General features: G+C 46.6%; 2 protein-coding genes across 2 annotated transcripts; both read left to right on the forward strand.

Annotated features, from left to right (window-relative positions):
• Positions 1–1,850: 1,850 nt before the first annotated feature.
• Positions 1,851–10,686, forward strand: irf2bp1 (interferon regulatory factor 2 binding protein 1). The gene is made up of 2 exons (XM_063204918.1): positions 1,851–4,992; positions 8,136–10,686. The coding sequence occupies exon 1, from the start codon at positions 2,955–2,957 to the stop codon at positions 4,947–4,949; it is 1,995 nt and encodes a 664-aa protein (XP_063060988.1). The 5' UTR covers positions 1,851–2,954; the 3' UTR covers positions 4,950–4,992; positions 8,136–10,686.
• Positions 10,687–14,830: 4,144 nt separating this feature from the next.
• Positions 14,831–18,343, forward strand: foxa3 (forkhead box A3). Its single transcript, XM_063204285.1, has 2 exons — positions 14,831–15,500; positions 16,477–18,343. The coding sequence occupies exons 1-2, from the start codon at positions 15,429–15,431 to the stop codon at positions 17,800–17,802; spliced, it is 1,398 nt and encodes a 465-aa protein (XP_063060355.1). The 5' UTR covers positions 14,831–15,428; the 3' UTR covers positions 17,803–18,343.
• The last annotated feature ends 1,726 nt before the right edge of the window (positions 18,344–20,069 follow it).

The following is a 20,069-nucleotide window of genomic DNA, read 5'->3' on the forward strand; positions in this document are numbered from 1 at the left end:
GAATGAATGAATGAATGAATGGATACACCCAACTGTGAAACCTAGAACATCTTTGTCACCATCCCAAACCATTCAGTCAGGGATGTTGTGCAATTTCATGAGGTATGCCTTGGCTGATATCAGAATGCCAATGAAAGCTTCACCAATTAACGTGGTAGCATTCCAGGCGCCTTGGTGTTAGGTTCATCTCTGGATAATTTCTGACAGATGGCCGCTGGTAAACCCTTTCCATTCCTACAATATGGCTTTACGGGCTTTCACATAAACCCTCTCTACCCCCAACGTCACCATCCACAAACCCTTACCCCCACACGCACCACCTTCAAGATGGAAGTGAAAGGCTAAATCCCGGCGTGATATTTGGTTGCTGTTGAGTCTCAATGCACATCTCCCATCCCCCATCAGTCGGTAGACATTGTTTGGAGAAGGGGACCCCATCTGCCCGGTTCCCCCCACTGGCGCACGGGCCATTGTCTTGGTGCCCCGTGGAGAGCGAGAGAGAAGTGCGGCGCGCGGAGAGAAACATCTGGCGTGACCTCTGTGGCCTGGTCATGTGTCCATCGCAGCTGGAGCCTCGAAGGCGTGGAGACGTTGCCTCTGGGTTAACAATTTCATCTGTGGCCTTCACTAGGCCTACAGTGTGTATGAATTTCGCATGGATTACGCATGAATTACGCATGAATTTCACATGGCTTTTTGAAGAAAATGGCAATGGATTCTCCAATAATGAGTAGGCTAGTGAATAGGCTATTACAAGGATTACACAAAATCACTCTTAAACTCTGAGCCTATTTCTTGGCATTTATTACAGGCCTAGCAAGCCCCATTTTTGAACTGGTCAGATAGCATTTGCATCACAGTGGTCTAGAATAAAGGCCTGTGTTAAAAATGTATTCAAAATTAGTTAAGATTCGCCGTTGAACCCTGCAAAATAATGCACCTGAGCCAACGGCAATGGCCAATTAACCAGCCTGCAGTTCTTTGCTGCAGATAGTAGTGCGTGTCCGGTCTGAGATACTTTCCGACTAAATGTTGCCATCTAGCGGTAGAGTAATAGGCTACCATGTAACGCGACTTTCAGATCACACCTGTGCGTCTGTTGAGAAGAATAGCCCGGGTCAAAATTAAAGCGGAATTGATTAAGGTGGTATTTGACTGACACGGTTTTACTACTTAAAGGTGCACTGTGTAGAACGGTGGCCAGAGTAGGCCTATTCAAACTATGCTGTTCATTGAAACTGTGCCTATACCGAATTTGATCTTATAACCATATTACAAAGTAATAAACTAATGCCTATTTTGCAGTATGATCACATTACCCCTGGCAGCTAAACATGTCTATTTCTGGAAATTAAAAACGGCAGACATGGAGATCCCCTTTTCATGTAGCCTATGAAAAGTGCGATTTTCCTAGTCATAATGAATAAGCCTAGGCTACTTAGAATTTGATGGTGGTGGAAAGTGCATGGGCTTTTGACAAAGGTATAACATTTGTGAATGGGCAGCCTGATTTCTGGAAGGTAACTGATTACACAGTGCACCTTTAATTGCCAACTTGTTATAGGTTATTCAAATCACATTGAACTGCATTTGTGTAGGCCTACTAAGTGCAGGTATAGGCCTAGGCTACAATAAAATAGCCTTGCCTGCATTTACTTTCACTTTACTTTACTTTCACTTTAGGCTGCCCTTTTAGGTTGTCTCCATGTTACCGATTTAGCCCATGTGAATAAACAAAAACCAAACAAATGGGCCTAAACAAACAAATGCATAGCAGAAAAGATAAATAGGCTATGTGTGTCGGTCTAGGCTAGGATATATCTTCCGTGTCTAAATCATCCTAGTTTTTGACCCAAAACACCCTCTCTGAGACCTTCCCTGTCTAAGTAAATATTAGATTAAACTTTATAATTAAAATCTGGCTGTATGTTCGCAAAATATTCATATTGGATATCATTGTCTGTTTGTAACCTAAAGGGGAAAATGTTTATCATAATCACTGCACAGAACCCACGCTTACATAAGGCCTTCAGGAATGTCGGCCGCACCTGCGCATTTCTCACTACCAAACGAAGCAGATCATCGGTGGGAAAAGAGGAAGTGATGCAAGCATCGACTTTTGCAAAGTGTGCTGGGAATTGAAGTTGTTATTGAAAACGCCAGTTGTTGTTTTTAAAGTTTAAACAGCTTGAAACATCACAGCTATCGACAAAAAGAAGGCGTAGAGCAATCGCTACCCAATATAATGAACAGCCTGTGAATTGGGAACTGTCATAAGGTAGGCTAATCGAACACCAAGCGCCAGAATGAAGCTGTCTCTCCTGAACGCTGCCAAACGCAAGCTTAAAACCATGCGTGTTGTCTGATAGTCTTCAACTACATCAGACGTTCTAGTGGTATTTATACGTGACAAATGAATCTTGCTTAAATGTTACGCTCATCTGATATAGGCTAAATTAGTTTGAAATAAACGAGGACTGCTGCAAAAGGGACGGTGTTATGAGCGCGCCCTTCCACATTGTCGCCTTCCAAACAAGTTGTTTAGCCTACGACGACTAGGCTACTTTAATGCAAGATAGTTTCTCGTTTCGTGACATGTCTTTAGTCGCATGTATGTGAATACACGGCAGATTATAGCTACACAAAACCGTTTACGGTGGATGACAACTGTCCTGCGTAGAGTGCTGTGAAAACAGAACTCCATAACCCAGAATGCACCTCCGCATAGTTGTGTAAGTTTCCAGCCTCTTCCAGGAGAAACTCTTCGGGGGCGCAGGCGGTTGTTGAGAAAACATAAAGTGTGGATAAAAACCAATAAAATATCTTCAAAGTTGTTAGCGAGTTCACTCCTTCGGGAGAAAAGGACACGATTTCACACCGACGACTTTGGAGGTTGACTTAAACGCTATATTGGCGGGATTCGAGAGCGTGGAAAGAAGAGGGGCCTGTCAAATATGTCCTCCTCTTCACAGGCATCTTCCAGGCGGCAATGGTGCTACCTTTGCGATTTGCCCAAGATGCCTTGGGCCATGATTTGGGACTTTAGCGAGGCCGTGTGCCGGGGATGTGTGAACTACGAAGGGGCGGACAGAATCGAGCTCCTTATCGAGACAGCGCGGCAGCTGAAGCGAACACATGTAATGCAGGATGGCCGCTCGCCCGGCCCACCGTCTGGTAAACACGGCCCAGGTGGCAAAGACGGACCCATCGAGGGGGTCAGGCAGCCACCAGAGCGCTTCGAAAGAGGAAGAGGAGATTACGGGGTGCCAGCACGACTTCCCAACGGCCTCCCAAGACTAGAAGACGGCGTCCCACAAGAGGTTAGTAGACAGAGCCCCAATGCCAGAAGAATGACCATGATGGGCACCGTCCCGCCCAACCTGATGGCACAGAGCCTGGTGGGCACCCCCCATGGCCTGCTGGCAGCCGTGCCTGGCCTGAGCGCCCGGCCCGGTGGCACCCCACTCACCATCTCGGGCCCCATGCTGAGCGAGATGACAAAGAGGCAGGTGCTGGGCGTGGGTCCCTTCATCAGTCCTGAGATGGAGAAGGAACTGAAGGACAAGCACCGCAGCGCAGAGGCCCTGAACGAGCTGTCGGAGAGCGTGCGCAACCGGGCCGAGGAGTGGGCCGGACGCCCCAAGCCCATCCGTGACACCCTGGTGGCCCTGACCAGCTCCACGCCCTTCAATGTGCGCTTCAAGAAGGACCACGGCCTGGTGGGACGCATCTTTGCCTTTGATGCCAAGATTCCCGGGCAGGGGCCGGAGCCCGCGGAGCTGAAGGTGTTCGTGGAGTACCCCTGCGGCACTGGCGTGGTCTTCTCCAGCCTTGTCACCCTGGTCAAGCAGATGTTCCACGATTGCCAGAAGGACGCCGGCAAAGTCATCACCTCAGGCCTCAAGTACGTGGAGTACGAGAAGCGGCACGGCTCGGGCGACTGGCGCCTGCTCACCGAGCTGCTCAGTGACGGCGTGCGCGCCTTCAAGGAGGCCCCCAACCCTGACGCCCTCCCACAGCCTTACCTGGACGCCAACTGCGCCATCCTGCCCACTGCCATCGTCCAGATGGGCCGCCCGGGCTCCGGGCCCGCCGGCATGTCCCGGGTGCGCCGGCGTAAACCCTCCCCCGAGCCAGAGGGTGGCGGCGGAGGCCCAGGTGTCGGAGTGGTGGAGCGCATCACAGAGGAACAGCTGCGGCAGCACTGGGCACTGGGTGGCTACCCGCAGATGATCCACATGGCCGCCGCGGCAGCAGCGGCCGCCTCCATGCCCAACGCGGGGCAGCCCCCGCCCGAAGGCCTGGTGGTGCACGGCATGGGCGGCCCGTCCGGCAGCGACCCCTCCCCCATCACGGCGCTCATGAACGTGGCTGACAATGCGGGCGGCGCGTCAGGCCAGTCGCCCAAAGACGCCCCTCCCGGCTCCTCGGGCATGCCCCACCCGTCCTCCGCCCTGGCGTCTTCGTCCTCCGCCAGCTCCACGCTACGCCAGACCAGCAGCAGCCCCATGGCGGCGTCCCCGGCCGGTCAGCGGCGCCTGGCGTCCAGAAACGGCGAGCCGGGGTCTGTGGTGGGTGGCGGCAGCGGCTCCGGTCCGGCAGGGGCGGCCACGGCGGGCGCCATGCCCTCGGAGCAGGCTGCAGGCATTGCCAGCGGAGATGCGGCGGGCGCCGGGGGCAGCGGCGGTGCCCCGCTCTGCTGCACGCTCTGCCGGGAGCGGCTGGAGGACACACACTTTGTGCAGTGCCCCTCCGTGCCGGGCCACAAGTTCTGCTTCCCGTGCACGCGCGACTTCATCCGCGGCCAGGGCTCCGGCAGCGAGGTCTACTGCCCCAGCGGGGACAAGTGCCCCCTGGTGGGCTCCAACGTGCCCTGGGCCTTCATGCAGGGGGAGATCTCCACCATCCTGGCCGGAGACGTCAAGGTGAAGAAGGAGAGAGACCCGTAACCAGAAGCACCCCTCCAACAGCCCTCCTCCCCTGCGGACAGAGGTGAGTATGGGATGGGTATGTGCGGATGAATGTTATGGTTGGATGGGTATATATGGGTGAAGAAGGGGTGGCTGGGTAAGAAGGCGAGAGACCTGTGATCAGAAGAACCACCCCTCCCATCGTCCTCCTCCCTTGCGGACAAAGGTGAGTATGGCCGAATGAATGAGGCAAGGTGTATGGGCAGGTGGATGGGTTGGGGAAGACATGAATACATGTGTGGATGGGTGTAAGGGTGGATGGGTAAGAAGGCGAGAGACCTGTAGCAAGAAGACCCCCCCCCTTTAAAGGCCCTCCTTGTCGGACAGAGGTGAGTGTGGCTGAATGAATGAGGCAAGGTGAATGGGTTGGTGAAGATATGAATACATGTGTGGATGGGTAAGAAAACGAGAGAACTGTAACGAGAAGATGGCCCTGTGGCCCTCCAATGGCCCTGTGGCGGACAGAGGTGAGTACGGGATGGGTGTCATGGTTGGGTGGGTATGTGGGTAGTACATGCATGGATGACACCCCCACCTCCTGGCTCTTCCCCACCATGGACAGAGGTGATATGGGTGGAGGGATGAGTGGGTAAGTGCGGATGGATGTTGTGGTGAAGAGTGAGAGAGACCCGTAACAGGAGACACATAATGGCCCCCCGATGCAAACAGAGGTGAGTATTGGGTTGGTATGTGCGTATGGATATTGTGGTTGGGTGGACATGTATGGATAAATGAGTGAGTAAAGGTAGATAGATAGATGGATGGGTAAGAAGGAGATATACCAAACGGCCCTCCTCTTCTGCAGACAGAGGTGAGTATACTGGGGATGGAGGGATGAATAGGCTGATGGTAGGTGAATGAAGAAGATGGGTGGATGGTACGTCTGCACCGATACAAGTTCTTTGGAAACCAGTATGAGTACGAGTGCAAACAATTTGTCGATACCAGGTACCAATACGGATACTTCTACGTCCCCCAACATACAATGAAAACAAATTCAGAGGCTTTTTTCTGAATGGGGAAATAACAGCGGTGCACCCTCATACCGGTACATTCGTCGAACCTTTGTCGAACCTCCGCAAATCATATTCAACACACATATACACAAACATTGATTCGAGCATTTCATGGTTTGCACATTGAATCAGACCGAGTAACACATTTCCCATGCTGCCCTGACTTGTTTGATCAAATTGGTGCCTGGTATTGGCAAGTCTTAAGCTAGGACGAGTATGAATATAATGAGCAAGTATCAGAGGCAATACCAATACCAGTACTTGAATCGTGCATCCTTAGTGCATGGATGGGCAGGAAGGAGAGAGACCCGCCACATCCCACCTGGGTATTGGGTGGATATGTACAGGGCCGTAACGAGACATTTTCAAATACTGAGGTCAAATACTGCACACTGTACTGCATTCTGTACATTCAGAATGATAATATATAATAGTCAAGTCATGATCTAAAAAATATTTGCTGTGTTGGGAATAGGGGGTGGCGTATACAGACTGAATTTACCATTGTTGATCATAGATCGATTTATCATAAATAAATTTGCATTTCTGAAGAAATACAGAGGGCATGACCTATGTGTCCTCAATGGTAGTTATGGACATGGATATGTACTTGTCTAGATGGATTTCACAATTGGGTGGTTATATGCTCAGGAATCTTGTGGTTTGGTGGGTAAAGAAGGGTTGGATGGGTAGGAAGGAGAGAGAGACACTTAAAGGCCATCTTACACTGCTCATAGAGGCGGATATGAGTGGGCATGGGCAGATCGATGAGTAAAAAGATGAGTTGGTAGTATACTCATGAACGGCGTGACGTTTTCCATGTGCGTTACGCCCATTTGTGGGGGAAAACAGCCCATGCAAGTCAATTGGTGATGTTGGGGTTTAATAAACGAAAGATACGGACCTGTAGACTAGCGTTGTTCACACGCAACATGCCGAAAGCGTGTTGTGTTGCCGGCTGTTCAAATAATATAGCCAAAAAGCTGTGGCTGAAGCATGGACTATGTTCATTTAGGCAAGCCAATGTAGCATGTAAGTTGATGAGACATTCGGTTTGTTTTCACCCATAAAGGGGCGTAACGCACATTTAGGAGCAAAGTACCCGGATGGCCGTTCATGCCAATAGATGGGTAAGATGGAGAGCAGATGGGGATCCTTAAGGCAGTGTTTCCCAACCTTTTTTGTCTTGTGTACCCCCAAGCCTTTTCGTTGTGCCATGAGTACCCCCTAAGTCAAGTTCTATATCGCTTTCTCCATCCCAATGTAACTAAACTTTTTTTTTAAATTACATTTTTCCAAGTACCCCCTGCAGTGTGCTCGCGTACCCCCAGTGGTACACGTACCCCTGGTTGGGAAACAGTGCCTTAAGGCATTAAAAATGACAATGTCCAAATACCTGTAGACACCCTGGGAGAGAAACCCGCAACAGCCCTCCTCTGCTGCTCACTGATGGAGGGATTGAGGGATGGATGAGTGGGTATGGATGGATGAATGAGTGAGTGAACAAGGAGGGATGGGGGAGATGCAGAGAGACTCGTAGCTTCCCTCGTAGCGGCCCTCCTGCATTGCAGACAGACGATGGATGGATGGAGTTCGGTTGGAACAAGTGAATCGGTAGAGACACACGCGATGGATAGGGTAGGCATGAATGGTAGAAGTAGGTGGATGGATGTTGTGATTCGGGCGGGGGGTATGGATGAGTGAATTGGGTGTATGGGGAAGGACAGGTGATAGATGCAGGTCTGTAGGATACAGGGGTGAGTCTGGGCTGTCTGAATGAGGCAACACAGATGGGACAGTTACTTGAGCAGTAGTGCCTACCAATTTATATAAAAAAAGGTGTCCAGGATCACACACACACCTACATCCACACACGCCTTCATACACCTGTAAAGCCCTCCTCCTCTGCACATGGTTTAGCAAGACATTTGGAGTGGCCCTTATATCCTGTTTATTTTGGGGTAACCCAGGGTGTGTTTCTCGACAACGTTGTTGCTAACTAAGTTAGCAACTTAGTTGGTTGCAATGCAATTTCCCATTGGAAACCTTGTAAGTTGCTAACTGGTTAGCAACTATGCCTTCGAGAAACGGTCCAGGACAAGTGTACTGATGTTTATTTGTTTTTGTTTGCTTTTCCGTTTCTTCATAGGGTCCCATTCCTCCACGGAGCAAACTGCAGCCTTGAACCCCAAAGAAGCTGTGATCCCCACGCACGGCAGTTAGCACTGAAGAGATGCCGTCAGTCAAGCAGGTCCTCTTCCTCTCTCACCCAGCCAATCACCCTCCACCTTCCTCCCCCCTTCAGGGAGGGGCTATCTTTTAGACCCCTCCCCTGAATCAGGTCTGGAGGACACCTGCGGTTTTCTCTGACCTTAAAAAAAAAAGAACTTTATATGCTCTTATTGCCGCCCAAAAATGTCAAGTCTGTATGTTTAAACAAAAAAAAAGCAAAATCATAAGTATTGTCAAATATTTAGGCAAAACCGTATATAGTTGTAGGCTATATGAAAGTATACTCTAATTTAACCTTACATGTAATGTACTCCTGCCCCATGACACTGGGTAGCCTATGTTTTTTTTGGAGAACCAAAAAAAATCGCACCTCAAGGACTATTCGACTATCTGTCTCTTTTTCGAGAATGAATGCAGACATCACTGAATGTCCCCACACACCCCTGACAGGCGTACTCTGTGTGGGAGGGCAAAGCTAGCGTCGCTCTTTGCCCCCTTGACAGCAACACAACCGCTTAGGTCAGGTGCACTGTCATGCAGTCACACACACACACACAAACACACACACGCGTACGTTCCTACATCTGGTTATGCTGACTAATGCCGGTTCAGATAGGGGAAGGAAGCCAGCTTAGCCGTCTGCGAACATACAGAGCAAACAGAAACCGTTACCCACCCAACACACATTTACAGACAACAGAAGAATGCTTTCACCATATCCCAGCCATGCCTATTTCAAGTCCAGCATGTATGATATAAATCTCTCTTTATATTTGATATACTGTATGTAGATTGTAACGGGGAAAAAAAACGTGAGAAAGAATATATATAACATCCCTTCCAATGGTTCTAGAAGTGCAATCTCTAGTTTTGATACTTTATACCGCTTTAAGTACCACTATGTACACGAGTGAATAGAAAACCAAAGATAGATTCTTGCAGAGATCCGTGCATAATACAACGCTGTAGCGTATATTTTTGTGGTAAAATGGCTTTTTATTTCATTGATAAACAGGGAAGTTCTATGGGGAATCGTGTTTCTGTCCTGTAGAGGGGACGCAGTACATTGTATGTTGCTCACGTAAATGAGTATATTTGTATAACCCCTTTTTTTGCCAGTGAAGTTGAGAAAACCAACGACACAGGTGTGATGATTTGGTGAAATGTACAAAAAAAATGTGATGACATTGTTTAATTTTCTACAATTCTACAAGGTCTAGATATTATATATTTTTATTTCAACCGTATGACATGTTGAAAGGCATACTTTCTCAAGACAGGGAGATGCCAAAATGTTTTGATCTAAAGACATTTCGCGAGTACTTTTACATGTAATGACTTTTCAGACACGTGTACTGTTAAAACTCTTGATGCCCTGGATATATGATATGGTAATGTATATGTAAACATACCTTCTCTCAAACACTTTAATTCTCTCTCTGTAAAATGTTCAATCTGCTTTTTTTGTGGTAAGGCTCCAATTATATTTAAATTAAAAGAGCGACAGGCTTTTGACAATCCCTAAATAAAGGCGGTCTGACGTCCACAATGGCCAGAAGTCAACCAACCACCCGACTTGCGTCTCCTTCTCTGACACTCCTGCTCAACAAATTATTGCAGGTATACGTAGGGTGCAATTTGTTATATAAAAAAAAAAAAAAAACGGAATGGGGGATGTTTTCAGTAAGATTTTAAGCAACATCAACGGATTCGCATTAAACTTGAGATTTAAGATTGTTTATAGAAGTGTAGATGTCAAAACCAGAAAGAGAGAAATGTACACTGATTCAATTTACAATGATTACAATGATGTGTTTTTCATCTACCTTATCCTATGTGTTAAAACGTTTTCACAAAATATCATAACATTTGTGAATGGGGAAAAGGTGTTTTTAATATACATCACACAGAGTATGTATATTATGGAGTCTAAGGAATACAAAAACTTAATTATATTGACTTGGGAAGTCATGGGTAAGCTGTTAGGGCGTCAGACTTGTAGCCCAGGGGTTGCTGGTTCGATGCTCGACCCGCCAGGTTGGTGGCAGTGGAGTACTGTGTCACAATGACCACTGGAGTTTCCCAGGTGATATGAGCTTTCACTTTCACCTTAGTGTTGTCAGTAAATCTCTTGTTACAACAGCCCCTCCACTATACAGGGCACCCCAAAAATGTACACACACTTCAAATAATTATAAAGTGTTTTTTTTTTTTTTTTCAATGTTTTTTACAACTCTTACAAATGATTTTTTGTTCTCAAAATGTCATCCATCCAGTTCTAGGCACTGCTGACAACGCGATTCACACACAATGCTCTTTGGATTTTTGTGATTTCACTTTCAGTGACTGTTGCCGGTTTCCCGGGATAGACTTTAGACATCAGTTTGAGACAAAACATTGAAGTCATGTCTGTATTGTATTACACTTTTTTTTTTTTTTTTACAAATTACATTACTATTGATAAATGACTATTGACGTCGACATTTTTTGGCAAAGCCAGTATTTTGGTTGAACATAACCTATCAGGAAGTTTGCAGAACCTCTGATGTGCTTTCGCAAGTTCTGTCACGGTATCTCATTGGCTGACCGTATCCACCAGTATTCACTTTTGTGTATGTCATGCCTCATGCCATTATTTTTAGATTTCTCACTTCGGAGGAAAGTACTTGCTCATTCTCTGTATACCTGTATTCTCACATGAAGTGAAGAGCCAGAGGTGGATAAAGTAGAAATAGAAGTACTCTTACTGACGTAATTACAACATGTGTACATAATCTTACATAGTTAATGCATCAGATATTCCACTGTACCTAATGAGGTAGATACACTACAAGAGTAATTCTACTTTTACTTTATACACCTTTAATAAGGCCATAGGTATCCAAAATAAACTTTGCGAACAGTATTTTAAGGCCCCGGTGGTAGGGCGAAGGCTGCACAGAGCACTTGTGTAGTGGTGATCCTATGTCCTGACTGGAAATTATGCACTTTGGCAAGTGCAGCGCAGATGTACAGAGTGATCTTTGTGTGTTTGTATAAGATTAGTCACCTGCGCTGACTCACTGTGCATTCAGAAGACACACATGCACAGGAGCCACTGTCTTTTTTGGCACAGATATGCTCTCTGCGGTACAGCATAGTAAGAGCACCTGTGTTCACAAACCCTTGCCAGGAACTGAAGGCTCTTTCCCCACATCTGGCAGGCTACCTTAGTGCGCTTTCTTATGCGTCTCTTGACGCGCAGTGGAAAGTCGTGTTGTCGTTACGCACATTGACCACTAGATAGAGCTCCTCGGCCGCTGTGGTGTCGCCTGGGGAGGGAATGTCGAACTCATGGTAATAACAGGGATTTTGTCCAAGAACATCTTGCATGCGGCGCGAGTCACAGCAGTCGCTATGTGGAGATATGGTCGGCGTCTTGCCTTTTTTGCTTGATAGACAACTTTGTTCTACTGTCTGTAGGCTATATTGCAGGCAGGCAGAAATGGATTGTCTTGGACTGTACAATAATACGGGTTCATAAAACATAACGGCTGCATAAACGTTTACAAAATAATTTATTTCAAGTCAAGTCAAGTAGGTTTATTGTCAATTTCTTTACATGCACTGGTCATACAAAGAATTTGAAATTACATTTCTTGCTTTCCCATACAGACATAGACTAATCTAGGTAAGGACATAGACAGTATAGACATAGACAGTACTTATACATGGACTTAAGACAGTATGGACATAGACAGTGCTCATACAGACATTTAAAGTGCAAGACTGGACAACAGAAGACTTGTAGAGGACATACATTAAGAGGTATTGTTGTGCTTTTGTGCTTTTCCTAAAAAAGTCCTTTATAGCGTTCTGACATGGTAATAGTAGCATTTTGAAGAAAACATTTATTGTTTTAAATGAAGAATTAATGAGGCTATGGGCAGCCGTTATATGAGGGCCAAATTATTATATTCAGTCCAGCAATAAGTGTTTTGATTTCCTATTTTTTCTTTCTCGCTCTTTTGCTTGTTGATATTTGTCAGTGTCTTTATGGAACTATTTTAAAGACAGCTGGGGCTTTTCACCTGCTTTCTTTTCTGATCCCCCCCCCCCCCCCCTACAAAAACGGGAATACTGACTGGTAACACTATCCCCCATCTCTCTCCAGACAAACACGGTGGCCCACAAAAACTTTGTCACGTTTTAAATCTCCAGCTTCCTCCATTAGTGTCAGCCCATTAGGACTATTGTTAGCTAATTATTGAGGTGTTAATGAATGATGCGCCGCCACCATTGGCATGAAAACGGACCAGGTCTGCATATAGCAAGAGGATGCGCGCGCCGCGCGGGTGGGATGTGTGTTCCAGAGGTCATCTCCAAAGCGTAAAAAAAAGGAATAATGAGACGGCCGCGTCTCGCAGCCTGATTTTCATGACTGGAGGCCAATCTTTATGTATGGCAGCAACAAAACGGCCCTGCTGCTCAAGTGGAGGTGGAGTATGCGCAGTTGGAATCAATAGAAAGAGATATGCACCTCGCCTCGAGACCCCAGTGGAACCATGCATGGCCAAGAGTGAAATTGGTTGGTAACATCCAAATAATGTGGCCCAAATATTTACCCACATTAGCAAAGACTAACATTTACGTTTTGTAGGTGATTTGTTCGTATACCTATTTACCAACCTATTCTCTACTGGTTTAATAAGAAGGGAATCCGGTTAAGGATTATGAGTTTGTGAAGGCTGTGCTTATTGGCCACTCTGTTACAGTTTTGGCGTGGTAAACACGAAAGGGAAAAGGGCACTAAACTAATTACACACCGCTGCGTATTTTCCCACAGAAAGTGTTAATGGTCGAATATATTAGCCCGTGTTGACAGCGTCTTGCAAATAGGCGCAAATCGCCTACCTGTTGGAAGGTGTCTTCTAACAACAATGGAGATGTTTACTCACGGCACTGTCGCCAATAATTGAAAAGTCTTGTCTTCTGATGTCATATCAGCTCAGCTCATTGGTATATTTCTATATTTCAATAAAGATATTTGTAGCATTGATGTGGGATGGAAAACCTGGCAACCCCAGATAGACACGCGCGCAAGTTGGAACTAACATCTCGCGGCGGGCAGAGTGATGTCCCTGTCATGGGCCAGATAATCCTGTCGACCACCTGCGTACTAATCAGTTACATCTCCATTCATTAGCAATTAGGAAACGCATTCACATTCAGATTTGACTGTCTGTCTCTCAGAAAGCAGATGTGTATTGGCGGAGAGGAGGACCCCAGTAACCAAGACGTGGCAGCGCGCCATTACGCATGAACTGTAATAAGCACAGTATCCGTGTCTGATGTTTTCATACTTGACTTCTTGTCGCTGGATAATTATTATATTTGGTTTTGACTACGTTTTGAAAAAAAACCTGTGAAAATAAGCCCTACTGGTGTTCTGACATGTCCAAATGTTTTGCGCAATAATCAATGTTCCATAATCCACAAAGCATATTCTATGATTTTATTATTAGTAGTAGTAGTAAAAAAAAATAGTTTTTTTTTTATCGTGTGTTTGCTGGTTATTATTATTATTATTATTATTATTATTATTATTATTATTATTATTATTATTATTATTATTATTATTTGTTTGTTTGGTTTTGTGACACTTGTTTCAGGTGGTGCATTTGTCAAGCTGCCATTAAATATATTTGTACAAGCAATATCACTGGCAAACTGAGGGGCGTGAATTGTGTGTGTGTGTGTGTGTGTGTGTGTGTGTGTGTGTGTGTGTGTGTGTGTGTGTGTGTGTGTGTGTGTGTGTGTGTGTGTGTGTGTGCGTGTGCGTGTGCGTGTGTGCGTGCGTGCGTGCGTGCTTGTGGGTGGTTTGGAAGGGGGTGGGGTCGCTGATCAGTCCTCCCTCCCCATTTCATTCCAATTAATCACATGGCCAATACTCCTAGGAAGTGATAGCCAAGGGGATCTAACCACTTTGGAACATGACACCTTTGCAGGTATGCTGCCGAGACCTCCCACTGACGAGCTTAAACCCTTGACAAGCTTAGACGCTCTTTAACCATGTCAGAGCCTGCGGCATGAAACCGTTCAGCAGCAGCGGAGAGCTGTATGCCAACATGTAGGCACTCCAGCAATTGGCAGACGGCCTTTTATTTGGAGCTTGTCTGACTTTCTTTCTTTTCTCCCCGCTCTCTCAATCTCGTTTAGCCGTTAACTGCATTCTTCTAAGAAGATAGTATCATATTTCCCTATAATGCCCCAAGGCGTGAATCAAAACGTTTTTTTTAGTGTAGGCCAATCACATCTCATTGCATGCAGACAGCGCCATGGATAAAGTAGGCTTCCACATAACAATGGTTAAGAAAAGTGGGGCTTACGTTTGTAACAGTGAAATTTAGAGGCAACGTTACTATTATTTGTTAGCGTCAGTGATAATCCAACCTCTAACCTGCGTCTGTCTCATGCTGGATCTCAAATGGTGCACTTGCGCACTCCAGTGTTCATGTCTCAATGCGTACGGCGCACTGAAAAATAGTGCCCAAAGTGCACAAGCATCAGTCTCCATAAGGCAGTTGGGCGTGTGGAGGAGGCCAGAACGCACCGTGAGGACTTGTGGATGCTATTTCAACTGGGAAGTGTCTGTCCCGGGCCAATATACAGAACACCAGGGGGCAAAAGAGACCATTTAGCTCTCCTTCCTGAGTTTCACGCCGTGGATATTCAAATGGCCAGTCGGGGCGGGCCCTTACCTGCGTTTTAAGGGCTGGACGTCTGAGGTTCGCACTGTACTTGCCCATAGCCAACAGACACAGGCGCTGGCAGAGTCACACTACCACCACAGCGCCTCAGAAGAACCGTCACGGAGTTTTTGCTCACTCACTCAAGGGAATATGCTCAAATATTTTTTTATTTCACAAATTGATTCTTCAAATATTAATTTAGAAGAAATGGATAGCTGAGGCGCAGAAGACATTACACAGTAACTTCAACGAAACCACGATCAAATAACTGCGTTTTTGGTGCCTAATTTCCCAATATTTCTTCTATTCAGGACTGAATAACTTTTCTTCTACACTTGCGTGGATGCAAGTCACATCAAACTGGATACCCAGATTCTTCATTGGGAGTAGAAACAAATATTGAAGCCTTGGTTGTTGAGCTGATTTTTTCCCCAAGAATTTTGTGCTAGACATTTCTCGAATTCAAGGTTTTCTCGGGGATGTTGAGCTCCGTGAAGATGGAATCCCATGAAATGCCAGAGTGGAATGCGTTCTACCCCGACGCCAGTGAGGTGAGAAGTCTAATTTCTAGAAGTCGAATAACTTTATTTGGATATGATTTTAATGCCATGAAATCCACGTTCATTCATCGATGCCTTCATAAGTGTACATACGAATTAGCATAAATGACTCTGAAATGTTAATGATTTCAATGATTTCAAGTTATTGTAAGTTCGATTTTAATATAGGCCTATAGGCCATTTTTTTAAATGTAGCCTATAGACCTAAGCGATACTCAAATTGTATAGATTTCAAGAGCAAAAAGGCAATTAATTTTGCGCACATTGGTCACGGTAATTTGGTAGTGTCAGTCAAATTTGACTGCTTCACCTTTAGGCTAATTCAAATACAGACCTACAGATTAGAGATTATTGAGATAATATTCATATTTTGTTTAGGCCTATACGAAAATATAGGTAGGCTAAACATGTAACACATTTGTGTTTGTTTTGTTTCGTTTCGTTTGGCTTCAAGAGTTGTGTAAAAATATGTTTTTTTTTACCTTCTACAATCTGTAATAAAAAAATACCGACATGTGCAAAATATGTGTAACCATATTACTTTCATTCCGTTCTGTAAATATTTTCAGTTTTGCCAACAGATGGTTTAACAATATTGCCGTACCTTGTAAGGCCGTGGGCGTGCGTTTGAGTGATAACATTACTTTTCATGTGGAACACGTAGTCACAGTGTTTCAACACAGTTGTGTAACACCATTAAGATTAATCAGGTCCTCCCACACAACAGACCTGAAAAGATCAAAGCGCCATTTGTTCCTTAAGATATTTTTTGCCCGGCTCTAATTGTTTAAATGTTGATTCTAAAAGAGAATCAATTAGAAAAAAATATGAAATGGCGAGAAAACAATATTGCTTGCTAGACAAATGCTATTATTTAGGTCAATCTCTTGATTTTATATAGGCTATTTATGTTTTGTTTTTTTTGAAAAACACCTGTTTATTTATTATGATCTGTTTTTGTCCTCAGATGTACTCCTCTTCCAGTGCCATGAATTCCGGTCTGGGCGCCATGGGATCACTAAACAGCTACATCAACCTGAACTCTGCTGGCTCCGGCGCCCCCATGAACATGGGCTACCCCAGCCCCGGGCTGAGCAGCAGTCCCCTGACCTCCATGGGCGCGGGGGCCAACCACATGAGCCTGTCCCCCGTGACCTCCTCCCTGAACGCCGGCTCCCTCACCCAGTTGGGCTCCCCTGCCTCCACCCTGGGCTCCCTGTCACACTACCCTGGCATGGGCCAGCAGGTCAGCCAGCTGGGCTACACCTCCCCGGGCTCGCTCCAGCGGGCCAAAGAGGTGCCCAAGCCGTACCGCCGCTCGCTCACGCACGCCAAGCCACCCTACTCCTACATCTCCCTCATCACCATGGCCATCCAGCAATCGGGCAGCAAGATGCTGACGCTCAACGAGATCTACCAGTGGATCATGGACCTGTTCCCATACTACCGCGAGAACCAGCAACGCTGGCAGAACTCCATACGCCACTCTCTCTCCTTCAACGACTGCTTCGTCAAGGTGGCCCGCTCGCCCGACAAGCCCGGCAAGGGCTCCTACTGGACGCTGCACCCCAACTCTGGCAACATGTTCGAGAACGGCTGCTACCTGCGCCGCCAGAAACGCTTCAAGATCGAGGACAAGAGCGGCAAGGTGAAGTCAGCCAAGTCTCAGGAGGGCGGAAGTGATGGCGGCGGCAGGAAGGGGGCCCACAACGGAGACGGGCTTCAGGAAGACCACAGCCCCACCAGGGGCTCGGAGGGGGCCGATTCGGCCCACTCGGACAGCTCCCACCCCGGGTCCGTAACAGAGGATCACCACCAGCAGCACCAGCAGCAGCAGCAGCAGCAGCAGCAGAGGAGCCTAGTGCAGCTGGAATGCCCCCCTCCTACCCCCTCGGTGGTCCAGAGCTCGCCGGTCCCCATCCCCTCCTCGGTGCCCTCCTCCATCGCGCCCGCAGGTGCCCACCTGCACTCCCAGTCGGTAGGGGGCAGCCCGCACTTGCTGTCGGGCGGCGGCGGCGTCATGAGCCACCTGGACATGCACAACGACCCGCTCAAGTCCATGGACCCACACTACAACTTCAACCACCCCTTCTCCATCACCAACCTCATGTCCAACGAGCAGAAGATGGAGATCAAGTCCTACCAGGAGCAGGTGATGGCCTACAACGGCTACGCCGCCTCCTCGCCCGTGGCCGCCAAGCAGATCTACGACCCCGCTTCGGCCACCTCGGCCCTGGACTCCGGCGCCTACTACCAGACGCTCTACAGCCGCTCCGTGCTCAACGCGTCCTAACACCGTCCCACACAGTAGAAAAAAACACCTGCAGTGTTAATGTAACATTTAGAGAGCACTCTGGGACCAAATACACGCTAGTCGATGTTGTATTGACTCTCTAAGTGTTGAATTAATGCTGAAAAATGTACTCTTGCACCCCCACCACCAGCCCTCGTCTTGACACAGGTTGAGAAAGCACAGCAGTGTGGGGACAGGGGGACACTGCAGGTCTCCAGAAAGCCACAAACGGAGGAGCCAGTGGCTTTGACTTGAACGAATGAGATGAGGAATGGGGGAGAAACTGACTGGCTGAGTTACAGGACCTCACAGGGAAGAGAGCACAAAATGGCAGCTCTCTGCTTTGCTCTGCGCTGCGCTGTGCTGCGTTGCTCTACTCTTGTCTGGCCTGTTCTCACCCGGTGAAAAGAAGGGACCACTAGTTACACACAGCTGATAAGGCATGGCAGCACTGTGGCCTGTGTACACTGTAGGAAAGCAGACACACACACGCACACGCACACACGCACATGCACACGCACACACACACACACACACACACACACACACACGCGCACACACACAGATCCATGTCGACACACACACACACACACACACACACACACACACACACACACACACACACACACACACACACACACACACACACACACACACACACACACACACACACACACACACACACTGTAAAATCCAACCTACTTCTCCCTTCTCTCTCTTTCGGCCCCAACTTCTGTCGGCAGCAACAAACTGAATTGATTCAGGGGAACCTCTGGACCCTGTATAGAAGTCAGAGCCATTCCATCGCCGCCTGTTAGCCCGTTTCTAAAAGGACTCATTCTTGTACTACCACAGAACTCTTAATATCTGGACCGGGGGATGTTTTTTCTCTCTCTTTTAATGGAGAGCATGAGGAAAAGGTCTGTTCTGCAGCATGTGCATAGTGTGTATATATACGAGACAGAAGATCTGTGTTTATTTATGACTGGAAGAAAAAAATTAATATATCTTGTATAGAGCTGTGATGTTAAGTTACAAAACAAAAACGTTATGGCGATGATGGTGGGATTTTTGTTGTTGTTTTTATAAGGGTTTTTGGGAAGGATAAAAGCTGAGTTCAGGTTACTGCTTTTAGCAGTTGTTACTGCATTACAGGGAAGAAAAAAAAACATTTTGTTTGTTTTTGTGTTACAGCTGAATCATCTCTGAGTGTGAGCTTACAGTTTAACTCCCACACCACCACCACCCCCTGACAGAAAAGCTGTTTGGAACATATGTTTTCATATTTTTTTAGTTTCATTAATATGTAAACCAAAATTTGATGACAACGGTTGGTGGTTCCATTTGTCTGCTTGTCTCCCAAAATGATCAAAAAAACTAAAAAAAAGTAACTGTGGTAATTTTTTATTTCATTTTTTTATATATTGTATATTTTTCCACAAAAGCATCAATTCATTTCAATTCAAATGCCATCTTCAGTTACGCAATCCATGGTCCTCTGCGTCTGTCCAGTTACTCTGTCTAGTGCCTTAACTCACACAGTGTGTCTAGCTATGGCATAAGGGGGACTCAGAGGCGCAGAGAGACAGAGGGAGAGAGACTGGGGAGCCGAGTTACAGTTGCCTTGATAGGGATAACAGTTACTAAGATAGCCGGGGGATGGAAATGCCCGTGCTCAACATTTACATACAATCCTTTGCACTAGAGTTCCCTTCGGTTTTGCACAGTTGGGAATGGGGTTTTAGAGGGAGGGAGGGGTGTGGGTGACAGAGGGGGAGAGAGAGAAAGAGGTGGGGATGGAGAGAGAGTCAAAACAATGTCTTGTCATTACCCTCCTCCTCCCTCCCTCCCTCCCTCCCTCTTTCAGCTGAGAGGGAAAAACAAAATGAAGAGACAGGTAGAGAACATTGAGGAGAAAAAAAAAACCTCTGACAAACTGAAAATGAGATCAGAGTGACGATGTCAAGGGTCCCGACTTGTGATTGGTCCTCTTGAAGATTTTGTAACGACGGGAGCTCAACGAGGAGCTAAGACAGTTGACAGCCGAGCACTCTGGAACCTTTGGTTGCTAGGCAGACATGTCACACTGAAGAGACATTGACAACAACAAAACAGAAGGAACACTTTTCTTCAAGACAGAAAAAAATAAAACGAAACATTCAGGTCACAAATAATATTTGGATGTTATTTAGTTATGAGGAAGTTTGTTTATTTAACTCTGCTTTCTTTGCTTTTAAACAAGGAGCATATGTGTGTTAATATATGTA

This window comes from Engraulis encrasicolus, chromosome 8 (assembly GCF_034702125.1).
Source record: "Engraulis encrasicolus isolate BLACKSEA-1 chromosome 8, IST_EnEncr_1.0, whole genome shotgun sequence".
NCBI classification, from domain to species: Eukaryota; Metazoa; Chordata; class Actinopteri; order Clupeiformes; family Engraulidae; genus Engraulis; species Engraulis encrasicolus.